Source organism: Phocoena sinus, chromosome 2 (assembly GCF_008692025.1).
Source record: "Phocoena sinus isolate mPhoSin1 chromosome 2, mPhoSin1.pri, whole genome shotgun sequence".
In the NCBI taxonomy this organism is placed as follows: Eukaryota; Metazoa; Chordata; class Mammalia; order Artiodactyla; family Phocoenidae; genus Phocoena; species Phocoena sinus.
In genome coordinates, this window is record NC_045764.1 from 156,080,178 (window position 1) to 156,100,820 (window position 20,643).

Sequence of the window (20,643 nt, forward strand, 5' to 3'; positions counted from 1 at the left end):
CAACAGACGGGAGTGGCATGGGGCAAGGAAAGTGAAGTACGTAAGCTTGTTTGGGTGGAGGGTTGCCTAGGGAAACGGAGCACTTGAGAGCCTCTTCTTTCGCCTCTCCAGCCTCCTCTTTGGTGCTGAAGTCACGACCCCATCGATTTCTCCTTCCTCCCACCCCTCCCGCCCTCCTTCAGCCTGAGGGAACCCGAGGCGCAGAGGGCTGAGAATGAGGCGATAGTGGAGGATGAAGACATAGCATCGGAGCCCCGAGGACAATGAAACCGACGCCCCTGCTGCAGCTGGCGCTGCTTCTTGTCCTGCCCAGGAGCCTGAGGGGGAAAGGGTGTCCTTCTCCGCCCTGCAAATGCCACCAGGAGGACGACTTCAGAGTCACCTGCAAGGGTATCCACCGCATCCCCAGCTTACCGCCTAGTACGCAGACCCTGTGAGTACCTGGGAGAGGAGAGGGGAGGACTCAGGGCTGGAAAAGGTGGATGGAAGTGCACAAAAAGAGCTTGAGAGGGTTGTGTGTGTGCGTGTGCGTGTGTGTGTGTGTGTGTGCGCGCGCGCGCGCGCGCGCAATGAGTAAAAACTCCATCGACCAAACGTGGGATTGCTGACGCTCGAGTTACTCATAACACAGAAAAAGTTAACGAAATTTTTGTACAAGATGAAAAGTGAGAGTTGTTCTTTCTAAAGAGCTGCTGTTCTGCACTTTGCCTACTCCCAGCCCTGGCTGAATCTTAATTTTACTTAAGATGTAAATAAGATTAATAGCAACTTAAAAACGGATCCTTTTGATCTTGTTTTGGGTGATGAAAATTGCAAAAAAAAAAGGGGGGGTTTCAACTTTTAATCTTTCTAGATGGGAAATTATCTTAGCAGGTCTCTTCGTTCATCAAACAGTTGACAGAAATTTAATCAGGGCTCTTTTAAAAACACAGTCGTCCCTCGGTATACATGGGGGATTGGTTCCAGGACCCCTGTGTACACTCAAATCAGAGGATGCTCAAGTATAGCATTTGCATATCACCTATGCACATCCTCCTGTATACTTTAGATCATCTCTAAATGACTTATAATACCTAATACAATGTAAATGCTATGTAAATAGTTGCCAGTGTGTGGCAAATCCAGGTTATGCTTTTTGGAACCTTCTGGAATTTTGTTCCCCCAAATATTTTCAATCCAGTGTTGGTTGAATCTGCAGATATGAAACCTGCCCAGATGGACGGTCAACTGAATATCCTTTATACTTTGTCTGGAATTCACTTTGTATGAAGTATCTGAGGTATTTACTCAAATGTGAGATACCCACTGATGTAGTGCATCCAAAAACCTCCTTTGGGTTTGGCATGGTAGAGGTATATAGAGGTATAAAGAGATGAAATTTCATAAAGTACATTTTTATCTGCGTGTTAAATGTTACCAGATTAGAAACTTGATGTTAAATGAGTTTTGTGTACATCTGTTCCTTAACAGATGTTGAAATCAACGATTGAAAGGATAATTGTAAACAAGGGAAGAAGGCTTTCTTGGGTGATTAGAAATAGAACAGTAGGAAAGAATAGTAAGACAATCTGGTTTTACTGTTTACTTAACTGGTTAAACCCAGTTAAGGTACAAAAGCTCAGGTTATTAAAGAAAATGTAGGTAAGTGAAAAGCAATGGTGAAGTTGTATTTAAGATTTCCTCAAGAATTCAGCTCATAGGGACATTCAACAGTGGGTTATGAACGTTTTGGACACGGGTTATATTTCTATGCCGCGATATCTCAGTTTCTTATCTCACCTGGGTCAATTAGTGTAATAACATCCAGTGAATAACATTCATTCACGGGCTTCCCTGGTGGTGCAGTGGTTAGGAATCCGCCTGCCAATACAGGGGACGCGGGTTCGAGCCCTGGTCTGGGAAGATCCCACATGCGGTGGAGCAACTAAGCCTGTGCACCACAGCTACTGAGCCTGCGCTCTAGAGCCTGCGAGCCACAGCTACTGAAGCCCGCACGCTTAGAGCCCGTGCTCCGCAACAAGAGAAGCCACTGCAGTGAGAAGCCCGCATACCAGAACGAAGAGCAGCCCCCGCTTGCCACAACTAGAGAAAGCCTGCGTGCAGCAACGAAGATCTCCATGCTGCCACTACAGAATAAAATACGTTCTTATCCTCTTGATTAAACCCCTGCATTGGCTCCCCATGTCTCCCATGATAAAACTCTTTTGTACAACCTACAAGATCCTTTCAGACGTAGCCCAGTCTTTCAAACCTCATGGCTCCTACTCTGTCACACTTTTCACTCCCACTGAACAGAATTTCTGGCACTTTCCCCAAAGTTCTTTGCTCTCACAACTAACTGCCTAGGCCTTCCCTTCCACATTCTCTTCCCTCTGCCTAAAGCGACTTTTCCCTTTTCTTCATCTGGCTAATGCCTACTCCAAGGTCCAGATTAGGTGTCAACTCCTTCAGGAAGCGTCTCCTGGCCCATGACCCCTAGGCTGGGTGAGCTACCTTCTCCACAACATTCTGTGCATTCACCCTGTCCTAGCCCTTACACACAGCTTTTCCGTAACTTGATATTTCTTTGAGTGCCTGTCTAAGCAGGACGTGAGCTTCTCTAACACAGGGACCCTGTCATTCAACTCTGGAACTACTCTGATGCTCAAAAAAAAGCTTGTTAGGTGAATGAAAGAACAAACAAATATGCTGGTCTCAGATTGTCCGCTGTGTGGGGGGAGAAAGAAGGCCAGAGACATCACGACTTCAGAGACTTCTTTAAAGGGAGCAGAACTTCAAGAGTCATTGAAGAGAAATGTGGCTCTGGCAGTGGAAGGGGAGCTGGAATCATTCTGTGTATAGTTCCACCAAGGGATGAGACAAGTAGTGTCAGAGAAAGAGCAATGAAATCAGAGTCAGGATACACATCTCTTCCTCCCTGTCTCACTAACTGTGAAATTAGGTGAGATAATTTATGTGGCAGGACCCAAGTTTCCTTCAGGGTAAAAGGGAGGGTTCCATTGGGTTCTTTCTGATGCCTGTGATGCAATGAGAATAGTCTGAGGGAATCCACTGAATCACTGGATAAAGACAGTAGTGGGGAGAATCTGACCTTGAAAACAGTGGGAAGGTGGGGAGAGGGAGGGCAGGAGGGGAGCTATTCTGAAGAATGAAGTTATCCTGAGATAGAGAAGAGAAAATTGATGAAAAGTATAGGTTAAAGAGCATGCTAATTTGAACAATGACCACAGCCCTGGGCAAAAGTAGCAGAATGATTTTCAAATCTTTTGGGGGCAGTAGAATTCTTCTGTGAAAGGAAAACTTATGAGAGAAGTCAAATATGTAAAGCTAACAATCATACCGTGCTTATTCCTGTTCTCAGTACTTTATACCATTGAATCCTCAAAATATCCAATCTAGTAGACGATTTTATTACTCTCATTTTATAGATGAGAAAACTGAGGCACGACAGAAATGAAGCTATTTGCTCAATGTCACACAACTTGTAAGCGGTACTGCCAGGATGTGAAATACTGCAGAGCTGCACGCTGAGCCCCCTGCTTTCAGAGGAAAATGGGTCTCACCCTGCCAGCTCTTCCCCAGTATGGTCGTGAGGCTTTGGAGAGAAAAGTTTGAAAGCTAGTGATGTCCAATAAGCCACAGATAACCTTGGGGGCTATTGTCCCTAGAAATATGCAGTAACTCAGAAAATGGGAGGGTAAGAGGAAAATAAAACAAGGAAATAAAGAAGGAGGGAAAGAAGAAATTGGGAGGGAGGATTGGGACAGAGGGAGGAAAAGAAAGACTACATCTATCGTACAAGGCCTTCCCTGCTGGAGCAAACCAGATCCTTGTCATTAAAAACCTGTTCTGAGTGGTAACCCCTATTCCAAATACAGATGCTGTTTAACCATTGCCTAGCCATTTTACAAATTACTATGGTGCAATTTTCCCTAACCCTTACCTTCTGTCCACATAGTATGGTGCTGAAAGGTAAAGAGATTGCATCTTTCTTCACCACCCAGACACCTGTCACGTGGGCTGGGTGGGAGTTATACTGTTTATGGCTCCCACTGAAACAGTGGTTCTGAATCTTTTCTTCCACTTCCCCCCCCCCAAATGGGCATGATATACTCTTTATAACAGTGGTTCTAACTAGGTGAGAAGTGAGGGAGAGCTGGTATCCCTACTCCCTGGTGGAACATTCTAGAATCTTTGATACACAGGTAGCCTGAAAAAATTGCTCCTTCCAATTGAGAAGTACTGATTTAAGGGAACGTTAATGAAGCAAGAAGAATAAAATTTAAGTTTTCATGTGTAATTATAGATCATATTACCTTAACACCAAGGATAACAAGATTGACCCATCACTCTCATTCAGAGAGTTGCCATTTGCTACTTCTATGTATAAGAGACCATCCCTTCTCTGAATGAGGAGGTAGATGAGGTTAGACGGCTGTTCTGGATTTCTGTGGATTCTTCCTCAAGAAAGTGCTGCCTTACCTTGCCTTGTCCTTTTAACCCACCTGCTTTTAGTTTTATGATGGTGACAATCATTGCCTCCACCCCCTCCATCCCCCACCTTCCAGAGTCTAGGGCTTCAGTGAAGTAGTGGTTTGTCCATCACGCACTTGTGTGCCTTCAGAAATGTTTCTGAAAGAGTTGTAGCTATTGTTTTTGGGTTCTGGATTTTGCTTCAGTTTTTAGTCATTTGCATTCTGTATCTGTGTCTCTAATTGATGGCCTGCCCTGGTGTCTTCTATACTGAAGATGGTAACTCACCATCTTCAGGATTTTTGCCTTCTCTGTGTTCTACCCGTGCTATTATTTACTCAATATTTTTAGGTTGACTCACTTCTTCAACTAAAAGAAATCTGTTTAGAAGGCTTATATTGTGACTATAAATGGAAAATTAGCATGCCTTGCTCTAAATAGGGGGTAACTAGAAAACTAAATACAATTAAAACATAAATGTAATTCTATTCTAGCTTGAGACTATTGTCTTTGAATGTTCTGAGCCTGAGGCTGCCTTCTCTTTGTTATAAAGGAAGTTTAATAAGTGTTCAAGAAATATCAAAGAGATATCAGTCCACCAATCCTTGGTGGTGTCAGATAGACTGAAGGACAATGGAAAAGGGAATCACTTTCTCACTGTGTGATTCAATATTATTTAAAGCCATGTGGGCATTCCACCTAAAATAATCTCAAGTATCTCCAAATCACACCTGTTTTACACTTAGGGAAATGTGGATTAATTCTACATTTCACAATTACTTCAGTTACAATTAGCAGTCATAACCTGAATAACATTTGGCTTCAACCTAAAGAGAAGCCCTCTGCTTCAGCACCCATATCCTGTCCAAACATGGACCAAAACTTTGTGTCTTATAAAAGCAGCTTCACTTCACACTTCCAGGCTCTGTGATTTATTCTCTGTTATTCTGTGTGAGTATGTGTGTGTGTATATCAGTCAAGGTTTTCATTGGTAAGTAACAGAAAACCCGCTGTGTCTAGCTTAAGGAGAAAAGAAATATTTTGAAAGAATTACATATAATTTACAGAATCATCGTAGAACCAGGCTTTGAAAATAGGCCAAGGCCCACAGCAGGCAGGAAGTTGGAACCACCGCCAACCATCTGGTTGGAACAACTCCATGGACAATACCGTGATCACAGCCACAGAACATCTGTGGTGCTGGGCACCCAGTTGTATAGCTGCTGGACTATCTGTGTGCTGCCATAACTAATTTCTCAATTGTCCCTGCCTCTTTGAATCACCAGCCAGAGAATGATGTCCTATGTGAGAGCAACTGATTATCTGGTGCAGGTTACCTGCTGTGTCCTAGCTGCTGGGGGTAGGAAGAGGAAAGAGGTCTCCCTTTATCATTTTTGGTGTCACATATTTTTCCTGGCTATCTGGGACACTACTTCTTTAGATACTGAAGTGACATCCACATCTCTCATTGTTTGTTCATATTACTAAAGGCCTGTTGATGAAGATCCTTTGAACTGCCACCCCCAAGAAATTAACTACCCCAGTGCTTTCTAAACTCCCCAAATGTAGGGCTCCTCAGCAAGAGGAAGTGGAGCAGGGCCCCTGGGATAGCTGGGACACTCAGAAGGAATCCAGGGCAAGCAGGACATTCCTTCGAAGTCTTTGGTTTATTTTTTAAATTTAACTTCCAAAAAATTACTAAAATTTTAAATTCTTTTCCATCACGTATTTGTTTTTCATGTGGCTTCTTATATACCTTCCCGGAGTTATTTCCTTGTACCTTCAGGTTAATGCATCTCTGTATTTGAATATCCCCGTCACTTGATCCACAGAAGTGCCTTGATGCACGGAATGGCAGGCACTGAAGGAGGCCAGTGAAGAAGTAGTTTGGGAGGCAGTGCTGTGTGTAAGAGCTCCATGATCAGACCAGCTCTGGAGAGGCCAAGCCCATTCAGTCCTGTTCTCAGAGACCTGGGTCCAGAATAGCTGGTTATGTCACCTGCCCCTGGGTCTAAGTCTGTCTTCGTATATCAGCTCTGATAAAGTAGTAGACATAGAAAACAAATTCACACTACTTAAAATGTGTTGTTAAATGAGTGAACTTTACCTGAATTTATCAGTCAATTAATTGAAATAGCTTTTCCCCCTCCAGAGCTGAGAAATTAAAATGATCTATTTGATTATTTTAATGTTTCTTGGTTGTACAAGGTATGCTTTTTACCCTTCGGGTTAAGATTTATTCCCAGAGAAAACCATAATTCAAAAAAACACATGCACACCAATGTTCATAGCAGCACTATTTACAATAGCCAGGACATGGAAGCAACCTAAATATCCATCAACAGAAAAATGGATAAAGAAGATGTGGTACATATATACAATGGAATATTACTCAGCCATCAAAAGGAACGAAATTGGGTCATTTGCAGAGACGTGGATGGACCTAGAGAGTGTCATACAGAGTGAACTAAGTCAGAAAGAGAAAAGCAAATATCATATAATAACACATATATGTGGAATCTAGAAAAATGGTATAGATGATCTTATTTGCAAAGCAGAAATGGAGACACAGACGTAGAGAACAAATGTACAGATACCAAAGGGGAAAGGGGTGGGGTGGGAGGAACTGGGAGACTGGGGTTGACATATATGCATTATTGATACTATGTATAAGATAGACAACTGATGGGAACATACTGTATAGCATAGAGAACTCTACCTGATGCACTGTGGTAACCTAAATGGGAGGGAGGTCCAAAAGGGAGGGGATGTCTGTATGTGTATGGCTGATTCATTTTGTTGTGCAGTGGAGGCTAACGCATCATTAGCCATACTCCAATAAAAATTAAAAAAAAAAAGATTTATTAACCAGAGGTTCATGGGCTTCCTAGGGGTCTGTGGTTGGCCTCCTGGGAATCTGTGATAATGTAAAAATTTGTATACAAGAACATTAGGGCATTGCTGAGAGAGTCTATAATTCTTCTCAGATTTTTCAATGAAAATCTTTGGAGGTTTCTTGACCTCCAAAGAAATTCTGTTTTGGCATAATTTGGCATTTTTGTGTAACTGTAAGTATACATTTGGTATCACCTATAATTCTTTTTATTATAAACATTTTTATTTTGCTACAAAGAATGCTTAAACACATATTTAAACAACAAAAAAAGTCTTGATCGTTGAATGTGATATATTTTCTCCTGAATACATTAGTATGGTTACTTTTTTATGCCTCACACTTAGCCTGTCCTTTGAATAGGCTTTTCACACAGAAGTTCACTGAATGTGGCTATTCTTCAAGCCAATAGTTTAAAAACAGATCTTACAAGTGTCTAATACCTCATGTCTGGCATCAACTCCTCCACACTGACCCTGTTTCCCTTTGCACTGAAGCTGGCCAGTGTGCTTCATTACTCTTTAGCCCTTCATTCCTGCAATTAAAAAATCATTGAAGAAAGTTTCAAGTATGGGCAAAATGGTCCCATTTGTTCAAAGCTACAAATTGGATTTTAAAGGATTCCATTTAGATGTCAGACACTACTTACTTTGCTTCATTCTTGTATGAATCCTTAAGATCATTTAGGGTGTTCTGGAAATGTTCAAAACAGATTCTTTTCTTAAAATTACAGAGCAGGCATTTGTGATTTTTAAAGCATCTTATAAATATTACTCTCTTAACGTAGTGACATGTAAATATGGCGTAGGTTTTGCACCACCACAATAGTCCAGAAATTCAAATATTTCATCTTAACTAAACTCCCCACACCCCTTTTGCTCCTGGGAAGAGCTCACTGTGTCCCAGTTTTTCTTTCAAAACCACAATCTTTGTATTTATATGATACATAAGCTTTTGGTTTACATTTTACAAGCATTAGCTTAATTTTACCCACACCCGTGTGTTATCGTAATTACTCAACTCCAGTTAGAGGATTGAAATCGTCTCTTCTTATTGCCAGGTCACTCTGTATTTTGTTATTTCAATCTTTTTGTGAGCTGGGAAACTAGAAGGCTAACTTTGGGTGAAGGATGTGGACTTGAGAATAAATAGGCTCTAAAGGGAGGGTGTCAGTGAGGGGCTTTCCTGTGACAGAGTCCTTAATGGGCTGGGTGACTGCTCTGTTTCCTTCTCAGCACCTTTTTCAATTATTTCTGGCTTCATGGCCATGGTCCAGAGATTTGAGATGACCAGAAATCTTACCTCTAGATAGATGGCATTTTGTTCTAGTTAGTTATTCTTCCTTCCTTTCTTCTTTCTTTTTTCAATAAATATTCATTGATCACCTATTAAATGTAAATACCATTCTAGGCATTGGAGATATATAATAAATGACCTCCTTGACCTTACATTCTAGCAGGGGAAATAGCCACCGAAAATAAATTAATAAATAAATAAGGAAAACACATAGAATGTGATAAGTATAATGGAGAAGAATAAAGGAAGGGGGAGGAGGAATGCCGGAAGTTGCATTTGAAATGGTCAGAGAAGGCCCCACTGAGAAGGTGACATTTGGATAAAGACCTGAAGGATCTAAAAAAAACCAAGCCAGGCTGGTATCTGGTTGGGGGGCATTCTGAGTAAATGCAAAGACCCAGAGTCGGGGGGACAGGAGAAGAACACGCATAATATGTTTAAGAAGTAACAAGAAGAGAAATGTTGCTGGAGCAGAAAGAGTTGTTGGAAATGACATCAGAGCAGTTATAGATCATGATTACTTTATAGATCATTATAAGGTATTTGTGTGTGTGTGTGTGTAAAAAATAAATAAATATTTATTTGTTTGTTTTCTGAGTGAGATAAGAAGCTAGTAAGGATTTTTAATCACCCCCCCCCAAGAAAAATCGCATGAAAAAAAATACCCCCCATACGTCAGGGTGTTAACTCACCAACCTTCCGGGTTTCTTATGCATGGATGATATAAGAGTTTCCAGATATTAACAGAAAAGCCCCGGGGTGGAAGGCGAGAGGAGCATGATGCAGGGCTGAGATGCAGCACTGTCAGGGTGCACCTGGGTGAAGCCAGCTGGCTTCTGCATGAACCGGTGGCTGCGGAATGGCTAGAGTAGGAGGCATGTAAGGCTGAGAGGATCTCAAGTGAGGTATAAGAGATCTCCAATGTAGTTCACTCTTTGCACCACTCAGAATCTGCCCAAGATTTCCATTATATCCTGCTCCCATACGAAAATATGTTATCTGCAGTTTTGTAGGAATGATATGCCCTTCTTTCCTGAGAGAGAGGAGGATACAAGTCCAATCTGCCACTCCCTTCAAGATGCAATCTTTGCAAAGACATAATGCAGGAGAGTTTCTGACATGAGCTAAAGTCTTCTCTGTTGTGTTTGATCCCAAGCTTGTAATTGATAGTTATCATCTCTCTGCAACTCCAATTCTAGATTTCTTTCTCCTTCGGACAGCACATTGACTGGCTGGGGTGATTGCCTAGTGGTAGGACCCAGACTTGCACCTCCAAGTGTTCTAAACCCTTAGTTGCCTTGCCCTTTTCAACTATAGTCGCCCCATTTTCTCATTCACCATTATCACTGGCCATAGAAGAACCAAGGTATGTCCCAGTGAAATTCCTGGGTTCTAGACATACTCCTTGCAGCTGCTAATGTGTAGCAGCCACCCCAGTTTCTCCTGGTTCTGTTATTCCCATCAGTGGAGAAACTCCTTTATTTTCCTATTCATCCACTGGTACAAGGAGCCCAAATGACCAGGTGGTTATTATAGCATCAGGCCCCCTGTGTTTTACTCTGTGGAAGTTATCTGTCCATCCAGGAACTAGGACCTCTAATCTGGCAGGAATTGAGAAGTTCAAATTCTGGAAGTAGGTCACTGTGGTGATGGTGAGAAGGGCCAATCCTACCAACTCCCCTAGGTCCTCGGACCCAGGTATTCTAGCTGTAAAGAACATAATAGCATACAATGGCTATTGGTTCAGTGTGTATACTTCATTAGATCAGATCCCCAACCCTGCAGGACTTAGTCTCCAAGTTGGAACCTTAGCTGAGCCTTTAACGGGTCAGTCCCTCATTTTATTAGGCAGTCTGCTTCTGCACGATGGTAGGACTAGTGGATATGGCGGTCATGCACCCTTTGTTGTGCCTCCTCTGTCATGAAATGTGTCTCTTGGTTGAGGGTTGTATTGCACTGTTGCACAAGTCGCTTGTTGCGGTATTGTGCAGGATTTCCTACTGGTAGATCAAGCATTTTATAAGCCCTTGAATAGTGGTTCTGGTGGATGTGTTGAGGTCAGGGAAGGCAAACCGAAATCTAAAGTAAAAATTCTTTTTTAAATGAATCACTATTTTCTACAGGGTGGAAAGGGTCCAGTGTAACCAAACTGCCACCAAATGGCTGGCTGTTTTCTGGGGAAATTTACCTTATCAAGGTTGCAGCATAGGGCTCTGCTGTTGGCAGGTCGGGATTTTACAGAGGCAGTATCTTGACTAGCTGTGATGAAAAGGAGCCCATGTTTGGCTTCAGTCCCTGTCACCATGGCCGTTTCATTCATGTTCACTGCACCATAGAATGGGTCATCTTGTCCACCTGGTAGTTGAACATCACCTCTAGGCTGGCATTGTAGAAATTTCCTTAGGGTGATCCAGCCTCCCTTTCAATCAATAGACTCCTGGTCTCAGAGATATTAAAGTTTTTTTTCCAAAAATGTGCATCTTAAATTAATGAAATAGAGTACCTCTTGATGTAGGTCAAGCAGTATTAGAGTGAAGAATTTGCCGTAACGGTAATTTTTAGGGTTAAATTAATGCCTTGATGCCAGAAAACTTGAGTTTCAAAAACAACTAGTTCTTCAGAGCGTTTGGATTTCTGAAAATTGCCATGATTTTTATCTACTATGGTTTATTAATCCAAGTTACTTTTATTACATCATAACAGTTTGAGCAATAATAGGAATTAAAGGAGTTCTGTGTACTGCCTTAAAAAGCCTATCAACGTTATGTTATTTTCTTTTGTTGAATTATGTTCTGTGTGTGAACTCTGTGTCCAGCCCCATGCTATGTGTTTTCACATATGATATTTTCACTTAGGACTCATGGTAGCTCTGTGAGGTAGATGTTTGACTCAAACGAGGAATCTGAGACCTAGAAATGTCATCTCTCTTATCTTTTATGTCACAACGAGTTTAAGTGAAAGGGTATTCGAACTCGGGTGTCCTAACTCTAAATCCAAGGCTCTCTCTACTAGTCCGTAGTTCTCTTCCTAAATAACTCCCCACCACCCTCTCTTAATTGAGGTGAAATTCACACAGTGCACCGAGTAGTATTTAGTACGTTCATAGTGTTGTACAGCCATCACCTCTAGTTCCAAACTCTTTTCATCATCTCTAACGGAGATCCTGTACCGATTAAGCAGTCTCTCGCCATTCCCCCTCTCCACATAGCCCCTGGCAACCATTAATCTGTTTTCTGTCTCTATGGATTTACCTTTTCTAGACATTTTATATAAATGGAATCATACATATGTGACCTTTGTGTCTGGCTTCTTTTACTTCATGTTTTCACATTTCACCCACGTTGTAGGGATAGAAAGAATGTGGGTGATCAGACGAGTGGCCCAGTGCAAAAGGAGATGTAAAAGGCCAAGCTTTGTTTACTTTCAAGATTTTTCATACAGGTTCATTTCTAACACACCTGTATAAAAAGGACCCCCACCCCTTGTCTAAACACCTTACACCTTAGATATAATAATCTGAACACCAAAAATGTCCATACTTATTCTCAGAGGCTTAGAGCTACAAAATGACTTTCCCATGTCAAAAGGTTTTAAGAATACCCATCTTGTGAGGGAGAGTGTTTCTAGCCAGTTGGCTGAGGAACACCATGCTCTTATCCCTTCTGGATCCCACAGCAATCTTAGTCAACACTTCTACAAAGAGGTGACTTAATAGCAATGCATGAGCCATTATCCATAACTCTAACCCTTTTAAGAGCCAATATTTATGCAAAGGACTTCCCTCTGTTATAGGGAAGCTGCAGAAATCAAACAGTATCCCATTTGTAATGGTGTTTCTTTTAATACTATTTTCCATCTCCATTAAAAATTTTTAACCAATATGCCAATAAAGGAAATTTGCTAAGAATTAAAAAAAGGTTAATGAGAGAAGTAGATTATTCTTCCCCTTATGTTTACCAGAGTTTACTTCTCAGCTATTTCTTCCCGACCTGCTCTGGACTTGGAGGCAGAAGCTGTATGGTCAAATCCTAGCTCTCCATCAACTCACTGTGTGGAAGACTCTATTTGCTCAACTCACAGGATGAACAAGCTAGTAAGTTGTGCTGTACCCACATCATGGAGTGGTTATGAGGATCACGTGAGGTTATGCTAGTAGCATGTACGCGAAATACGTGATAAACCAGAATAAAGCCTTGATCACAGGTTAACTGTTATCACTAATGCAGTAGTGGGTCTGAGAGCCTGTGAGATCTGGCCTAATTTAACCCTTGATGTGGGTATTATATTGCCTCAGGGAGGTCAGGCTTCCATGCAGGGACCATTCAGCGGCTGTTTGGCTTGAGGGTTGTACAGCTTTATTAAGAAGAGCAAACACTTGTCCACTGTGCAAAAGGGACAGTTTAAAGATTTACAAGATTTCTTATCTTCTTCCCGAGATATTCATGCCCGAGAAGTTACGCTTAGTAGGGTAAAGTGACTGAAATTCTAGCTGGGAGGGTCTCTGTCCCAATAAGACCCATAAATCTCTAGGAAGGGTTTATCTGTTCTGTGTCAGAGTTTGGCTGAAAGGCTTGTTAGTGTTTCCAAACTCTCCAGATGCCCCTATTTAATGCTTGGCTGGCCTTCTTATGTAGCATAACCAAGTTGCCATTTCAAAACCATCCTCAGTCCTTGGAATCTAAAACAACAAAGCCAGAAGCTCTGAAATGTGCTCTACGAAGCATGAAAGAATCCATTAAGGTTCTGTCTGATTCAGTTCTATGTGACAATAGAAGTTATAATGTATTTATGAAGAATTCCTTCTACTCTTAAGAAACTGGGCACTTTACAGAAAGTATGTTATCTCATGGCCAAAAAAAAAAAAAAAAAAATAGAGTGACTTGGAGGGGCTATGCTTTCTTTTTATATTATATCCAATGTCTTCAGTTTCAACAGCAGCAAAGTATGGAGGGAAATATTGTGGTTAAAGCCATGTCAGCTAAAAGTCATAGTGAAGAGTAGAGGATGGAAGTTTCTGGAGCAATAAGTAAATGATTATATGACTATGTGACAGAACTCTATATAGTAAGAGTGATAAATAGAAATGGAGGTCATAAGTCAGGAGACCTTCAATAAGTCATGAATATTTTAGCAAGGCACTTAATCTTTCTGTGTCTCACTTTTTGTATCTGTTAAATGAACACCAAGGAATGGCTCTGTCCTACCTCGGAGAACTGATGGGTAGACCAGGGAAGTAACTGTTCAAGTGTAGAAGGTGCTCTTCATTATTCAAGGACTATCTTTCTCATTCAGCAGAGTAAGAATATGGGGGGTTATGCTTTATCAAATATTTTGGGGAACATAGATGTATCATATAGGGATTTTGAGGGAATTAGACTAAAAACAAAGCAACAACAACTAAATACTTAATTTAAAAGCATCCACATCCATCCTTTCCTCCTCCACTCTTACAATAATGGAAGAGGAGTCTCTCCACCTGTGTCCACGCTCCCTGGTCTCTTCACCCTAGACTTTTTTTCCTCTCTCTTTCTCTCCCAGGTCCTTTCCACTGCTCTCCAAACACACTCAAGTCTCTGTCTTCTTAAAAACATCTCTATAGTTCTCACATTTTAGTCCATCTACCACTCCTACTTCCCTGCCTTCTTCCCGTCACAGCTAAATATTCATAAAGAGTTTTCTCAAGTTGCTCTCTTGATGTTTTTACTTCCTATTCATTCTTTAGCTTAGTGAAATCTGGCTTCTGCCCCCATCACTCAGTTGAAAAATCTCTTTTCCAAAGTGCCTAACAACCTATGTTGAAAAATTCAGTGGACATTTTAGAAACTTTCCTGGATTGAACCTTTGGTAGCAGTGATGACCATCTCCCTTGGATTCCTCCACTTTACACTCTGATTGCCTGGTGCCTCGAAGTGGCTCTCTGATCATCATCTAAGGTAGGGCTGCTATTGTACAATGAGGGCAGATACTGAGATACTGAGCCAGTTAGGAATGTCAGCTGCACTCCTACAGCTTAATAGCAAGTGCTTTCTTGAATGGAGTGCTCACCTCCACAACTGGATCTCAGTTGGTCTCAGGATCACAACTGGTATTTATAGTCTCTCTTCCACTGTCCATTCTAAATTCCCCTCACACTCAGCTTTCACCTCAGCTGGTCTTGATGACTGATCTAGTTGTCTGATCCAAGCTTTCATTCCTGAGGGGTTTGAGCCCATGGTAACTATACCCTTCTCGGGTCAACGTTGCTGTCCGTGTCCATTTTAGTCATAACGGAACAAGTACTTCAATATGCCCAAATGGATCAGCTGAATTCCACACATATTCCCTTCTGCTCTCACTGTGGAACAGCAGCCCTACCTCTTCCTGCTGATCAGGATCACTGACTCTTGCCAAGATATTAACTCCTCCTTTAGTCTGCTGATTCCCTGGACATAAGGACTCCAAAATGCCTAGGTAGCAGTCATAGTTTAAAGTTCCCTGCAGAGCCAAGAATTGTAGGGATGGGAAACACAAAGATCCTTAGTGGGTCATTGGATATAAAGGCAACTGAAGATACTCCTGCTTTGGCTGCTTGGTTCCCAGGCCCATTTTTCTTCCTAATAGATCAAACATCCAAATAGAGGTTTGTGATTCAATGTGTAACCTGCATAATGGTACCCCATCACGGTGGAGTATTGCCTACAAGTTGTGCCTTTTGCAGGCTATACCATTGCTCGGTAAAATCAATTGCTTCTGGATTATATGGTACTTGATATGACCAGTGGATCCTCTGATATGGACTCACCTCCCTATCTCCTTCTCTGTGAAGTAGGTCTCATTGTCAGATGCTCTATTGTATCAGATTCTATGCCTGTGGATCAGACACTTTGAAATCTCTCAGATAGTGGTGCTGGTTGAGGCTCTAGAGGAAGGAAAGGTGAACAGTTACTGATAATGTCTACTATTATGACAATAAACCACTGGCCCTTCTAGGAAGAAAGGGCTCAATGTGGTCAACTTGTCACCAAGCAGCCATGTGGCGCTATCAAGTAATAGTGCCACATTGATTTCTGTTGCCAACTAGCTGGACTTTCAATGGTGATAGTGGCCAGATAAGCCTTGATAAGTGGGGTGGAGGGGGGCAGGGGGGTGTCTATGGTATTGGCGTGTAGTCTCCACTCTGTTAATTTTCCATTTATGCTAGTTCTGGGGTGGCCAATGATGAAGGCTGGCTACTGTCAATTGATCAAGTGATTTTGTCTTGGTTATTTCAATGTTTCTTCTATGGTAGCAGCTTTCTGACAGTCATTAATATATGATACAAAGGTCTTCACATTTTACACCCTTTCTCATATATTCATTCATTCTCCTCCATCTAGCCCAAACTTTTTTCCCTTCAACCTTCTCATCTTTGTCTTTTCCTTTCTTTCCTTTTCTTTTCCTTTCCTTTCTTTTCTTTTTTTTCTTTTCCTTTCTTTTCTTTTCCTTTCCTTTCTTTTCTTCCCCCTCCCCTCCCCTCTCCTCTTCTTTTCCTTTCTTTTCCTTTTTCTTTTTCCCCCTGCATCCTGAACATCTTTGATTTTCTTTCACCTGGGGTCTTCTCTTCACCTCCCTTCTTTTGCACACAGCATCAGCACTTATCGTATGGAGCCTGGCCCAGGCGCCACCACGTGGGGTGTGGGGCTGGGATTGCCCCCCGGTACGGCTCACAGAGTGCCCATGGAGTGAGGGCGGGGGTTAGCACGGGGAATAGTGTTGAATGCTGCAGAAGTGAGTGGTGCTTGGCGGCAGGAACTGACGGAGGCTCAAGGGTGCCGCATCTGTTTCAGGCAGTGAATAACCTCAGACTTTCGGTAGCTGAAGACTGTGGACTGTCGCTGCCCAGCTGCATTATCTAGTCTTTTTCTTCCCAGGCCCCTGACCAGATGGCCAAACCATTTGTTCACAAATCCATATCTTTTTTTTTTTTTTTTTTTTTGTGCAGTACGCGGGCCTCTCACTGTTGTGGCCATCCCGTTGCGGAGCACAGGCTCCGGACGCACAGGCTCAGCGGCCATGGCTCATGGGCCCAGCCGCTCCGCTGCATGTGGGATCTTCCCGGACCGGGGCACGAACCCGTGTCCCCTGCATCGGCAGGTGGACTCTCAACCACTGCACCACCAGGGAAGCCCCATATCTATTTTTTATCTCTGAACACTTTTCCATGAATTGAACCCATTAGGAAGATTTTCCCTTGCTGCTATCTTTCAAGGCCACTTCCACTTGCAGCTGATGTCGATTTTGGGTGGACATAGTGAACCAACATCTACACACCAGCAAATGATCCATTGACCAAGATCTGGCTTTTTGTTTTTCCCTTAGCTTCTCATATGGGACCTCATACAGCCATAGGTGTGAACAAGGAAGGGACTGTGCTGCAGTCTTAGTAGGTGACTTGAGGGTCTGGGTTACCTGTTCAGACAGTTTACTCATGCTTTGTAGTCCTGCCCAGGTTTGCTCTTGGATGTACCACTTTCCACCTGATTAACTGCTGCTGAGTCTGCCAGGTGCTCTGACTTAGCCAGTCCTATAGAATTCAGCTCATGATGGACAGTTTAGGATGTGTGGCCTCTTGGTTGCCAGGGTCCAGTGCTCAGTCTCATTTGACTGAGAGCCCGGTAGCTTACCAAGAGCTGTTTTTCTGTACTGCAGATGGTGCGGCCTTGCTCTAGAACCCCAGGGGACTGCATTATGGTTCCCTTGTGAGGGCTAACCGTAAAGTCCAGCCAACCCAGTGGGGAGCTCTTGAGTGAAGATTGCCTGTTAGAGGAGCCCCACATTGGGTGTAAAGGGTAGGCTCTAATGCCTCTTCCATGCTCAGTCACTGGCTGTGGGCTTCCCAGGAAGAGTGGGTATTGGTTCAAACTCTGTGACAAATCTGAACTTGCTACAGATGGAGGCTGGCAGCTAACTGCCTCTTGAGAGCAAAATAGAAAGCTGTTTCTTCCAAGGTGATCGGAGTGGCATGTCTCCATGGCTGCCACATCCATTTTTCTCTTTCATCTTTTCTGTTTGCACATCCCTGGTTTTCCTTACAAGCTTCTCTTTCTCCATCCATCATTTAAACAATGTTGTTTATTAAGTTCTCTTCTCATAGGACACTTGCCCCCAACTGTCTTGTTCACTCCAATTCGTACATCTATTGAGATGCTAAATGAATTGCAATTTCAGATTTTTAGGCCAAGTCTATTTTCTGAGCACTAGATCTATATCATCCAAATGCCTATTTAGACATCCTACAGACTCCTAACATTTATATTTCCCAAAGTGACCTCATTCTCTTCTTAGCCAAAACTACCTTTCTGTCTACTCATCTCAGTGAGTGGATCACCATTTACCCAGATATGCAAAACAGACAGCATATAATAGTATCTTTGGTACTATCTTCTCACACATCCCTAATATCAATCCATAATCATTACCAATCTAAACATCTCTTGAATCTGTCTCTATTTCATTCGCGTTACTGCCATGCAAGTTCACACCACCACCGTTGTTTTCCACCTGAACCACTGTAAGTGGAGATTCTTCTGTCCTTATTAAACGCAGCAGTCAGAGTGATGTCTAAAATGTACTATGGATGGGGGTCTCAGTTCCCTGTTTAAAATACATTATTGGTTTTCGTTGTTCTCAGGAGAAATTTCAAACTCTGCTTGGTTTATGAAGCCTGTGTGATCTGGCCCTGCTTCTCTTTTCAGGCAGATCTCTTACCAGTTTCCCTCCATTTCAGTCACTTCTATTATTTCAGCGACTTTTCATTATTTTTATAGTCTAGAATGTGTATGCACTGTGCTGCTCTTATGCAGTTTTGCACAGGCTATTCCTTCTTACTGGAACATTCTTTATCTGCACTCCTTTTTTATCTGGTTAACTCTTACTCATCCTTTACTTTTTAAAATTATAATTTACACGTATAAAAGTATAAAAATAGCAATGCAGATGGCTGTGTATTACCATCAAGATTAACCAGAAGTTGGGGCTTCCCTGGTGGCGCAGTGGTTAAGAATCCTCCTGCCAATACAGGGCACACAGGTTCGATCCCTGCTCCGGGAAGATCCCACATGCCGTGTAGCAACTAAGCCTGTGCGCCACAACTACTGCGCCTGCACTCTAGAGCCCATGAGCCACAACTACTGAAGCCCGCACGCCTAGAGCCCATGTGCCACAACAAGAGAAGCCACTGCAATAAGAAGCCCGCGCACCACAATGAAGAGTAGCCCCGGCTTACCACAACTAGGGAAAGCCTGCGCACAGCAACGAAGACCCAACACAGCCAAAAATAAATAAATAAATTTATTTAAAAAAAGATCAACCAGAAGTTAACATTTGGCCTTATTTGCTTCAGCTCTCTCTTTTATACTTTAAATAAGTAAAATGTTATAGAAACAGCTAAAGCCCTACCATTAGCCTGTATTTTGTTTCTCTCCCCACCTATAGGTCAAGATATATGTCTGTTGTCTCTTGCCTTCTATTATTGCTGTTAAAAATCTGCCATCGGTCTAACTGTCTTTCTTTGTCTTTGACTTCTATTTGCTTTTGAGGTCTCTTTGTCTTTGATAGTCCACAGTTTTACTATAATGCGTGTAGGTATTATTTAATTTTTATTTATCCTGTTTTGAACTCATTGTCATGAGAATTCTCAGTCATTATTTCTTTAATATTGTCTCTCCTCATTTTCTCTATTCTTTCCTTCTGCAAGCCCTATTAGATGTATTTTGGATCATTCATCTTCCATTCTTGTCTCTTAACTTCTATTTTATGTTTTCCAATATGATATCTCTCTATGCTACATTTTATCTATTTTCCATGGCTTTATCTTCCAATTCACTCTTCTTCAGCTGACTACTTTTCTGTTTAATCTGTTCAGTATTACTGCATATATTTTTCATTTCTGTTATATTTCAGTTATCTGTTCTTTTTAATATTGCTCTATTCTTTTCTGTGGTTTGGGTTATATCTTTTATGTTTTGAATTATTTTAAACAAGCTTACTTTATAGTCACTATGAAATCGTTCTATTTTCTGAAATTCTTGGGGTCTCAGTTTGCTAGCAGGTTGAGTCTACTAGCTCTTTCATGGTGAATTGTAACCTCCTTATTTTTAAATTTTGGATTATAAACTCATCTTCAGCAGGGCTGTGTCACTGAGAATCTTGTGCAGGCTGGGCTGTGAGCCGAGCATGTTTCATCAGGAGCTCTGCATTTGTTTCTATCAGCAATGTCATGGATCTCATCACTCAGGTCCATACTTTGTGTTACTATCACTGCTTGGGAGGTATCTCAACCAGGCAGCAGTTTAAGTTGTAACCCAGACACCCACATCTGTGGGTAGGTGCATTCCAGATTCTCAAAATATTTTTTTAATACAGAATGTATACAAGGGATATACAAACTTTGGTCAGTGGGCAGATCTTTTCTGACTCACATTTTCACTAAGTGTGTAGCCATCTTACATCGCTAATATTGTAAGAGTATCTTAATTCCAACTCTGCCCTTCACGTATGCCAATGTCTGTTCTTATGACCCACTGCCAGCATTAAAAGCCAAGCTCCCAGGTTACTGAGTCTGGCAATGCCTTCCCCACTATCACTTTCCTATTTCTAGAGCGCTCACAAGGCTTACCATTCTGTTTGCTGTTCTCTCTTGATACCAGGGGAGCTCACCTATCCGTTGAAAGAATTATAGTGTCTTACACAGAATTTACAGATGGTCATAGTAGCAAGGATTTTGGATTGTGTAGACTTCCAGGAAGTCTCCATCTTTCAGTTTCTATATTATTCATTCTACAGATATTTTATTGTCTCAGGGGCTGTATAGGGTGTTGAGGACAGGGTCTTAAGGAAAAGGATAGAGATCCTATGCTATCAACTGTACAATATAAATTAGGCATCAGTTTCTCCAGGAAAACTTCCCTAACTTTCCTCAAATCTAGATTACGTAGACCTAATTCAGCACCGTATGTTTCCTC

General features: G+C 41.9%; 1 protein-coding gene across 3 annotated transcripts in view; it reads left to right on the plus strand.

Moving 5' to 3' along the window:
- The first annotated feature begins 202 nt into the window (after positions 1–202).
- The window catches only part of TSHR (thyroid stimulating hormone receptor), a 168,718-nt gene continuing 148,277 nt past the window's right edge, over positions 203–20,643 (plus strand). For 2 of the 3 annotated variants that reach the window (XM_032624939.1, XM_032624940.1), the window contains exon 1: positions 264–433. In XM_032624939.1, the coding sequence (XP_032480830.1) occupies positions 264–433 (170 nt within the window). Of the gene's footprint in view, positions 434–20,643 lie in introns of all 3 variants that reach the window. The other variant, XM_032624938.1, reaches the window with a different exon arrangement.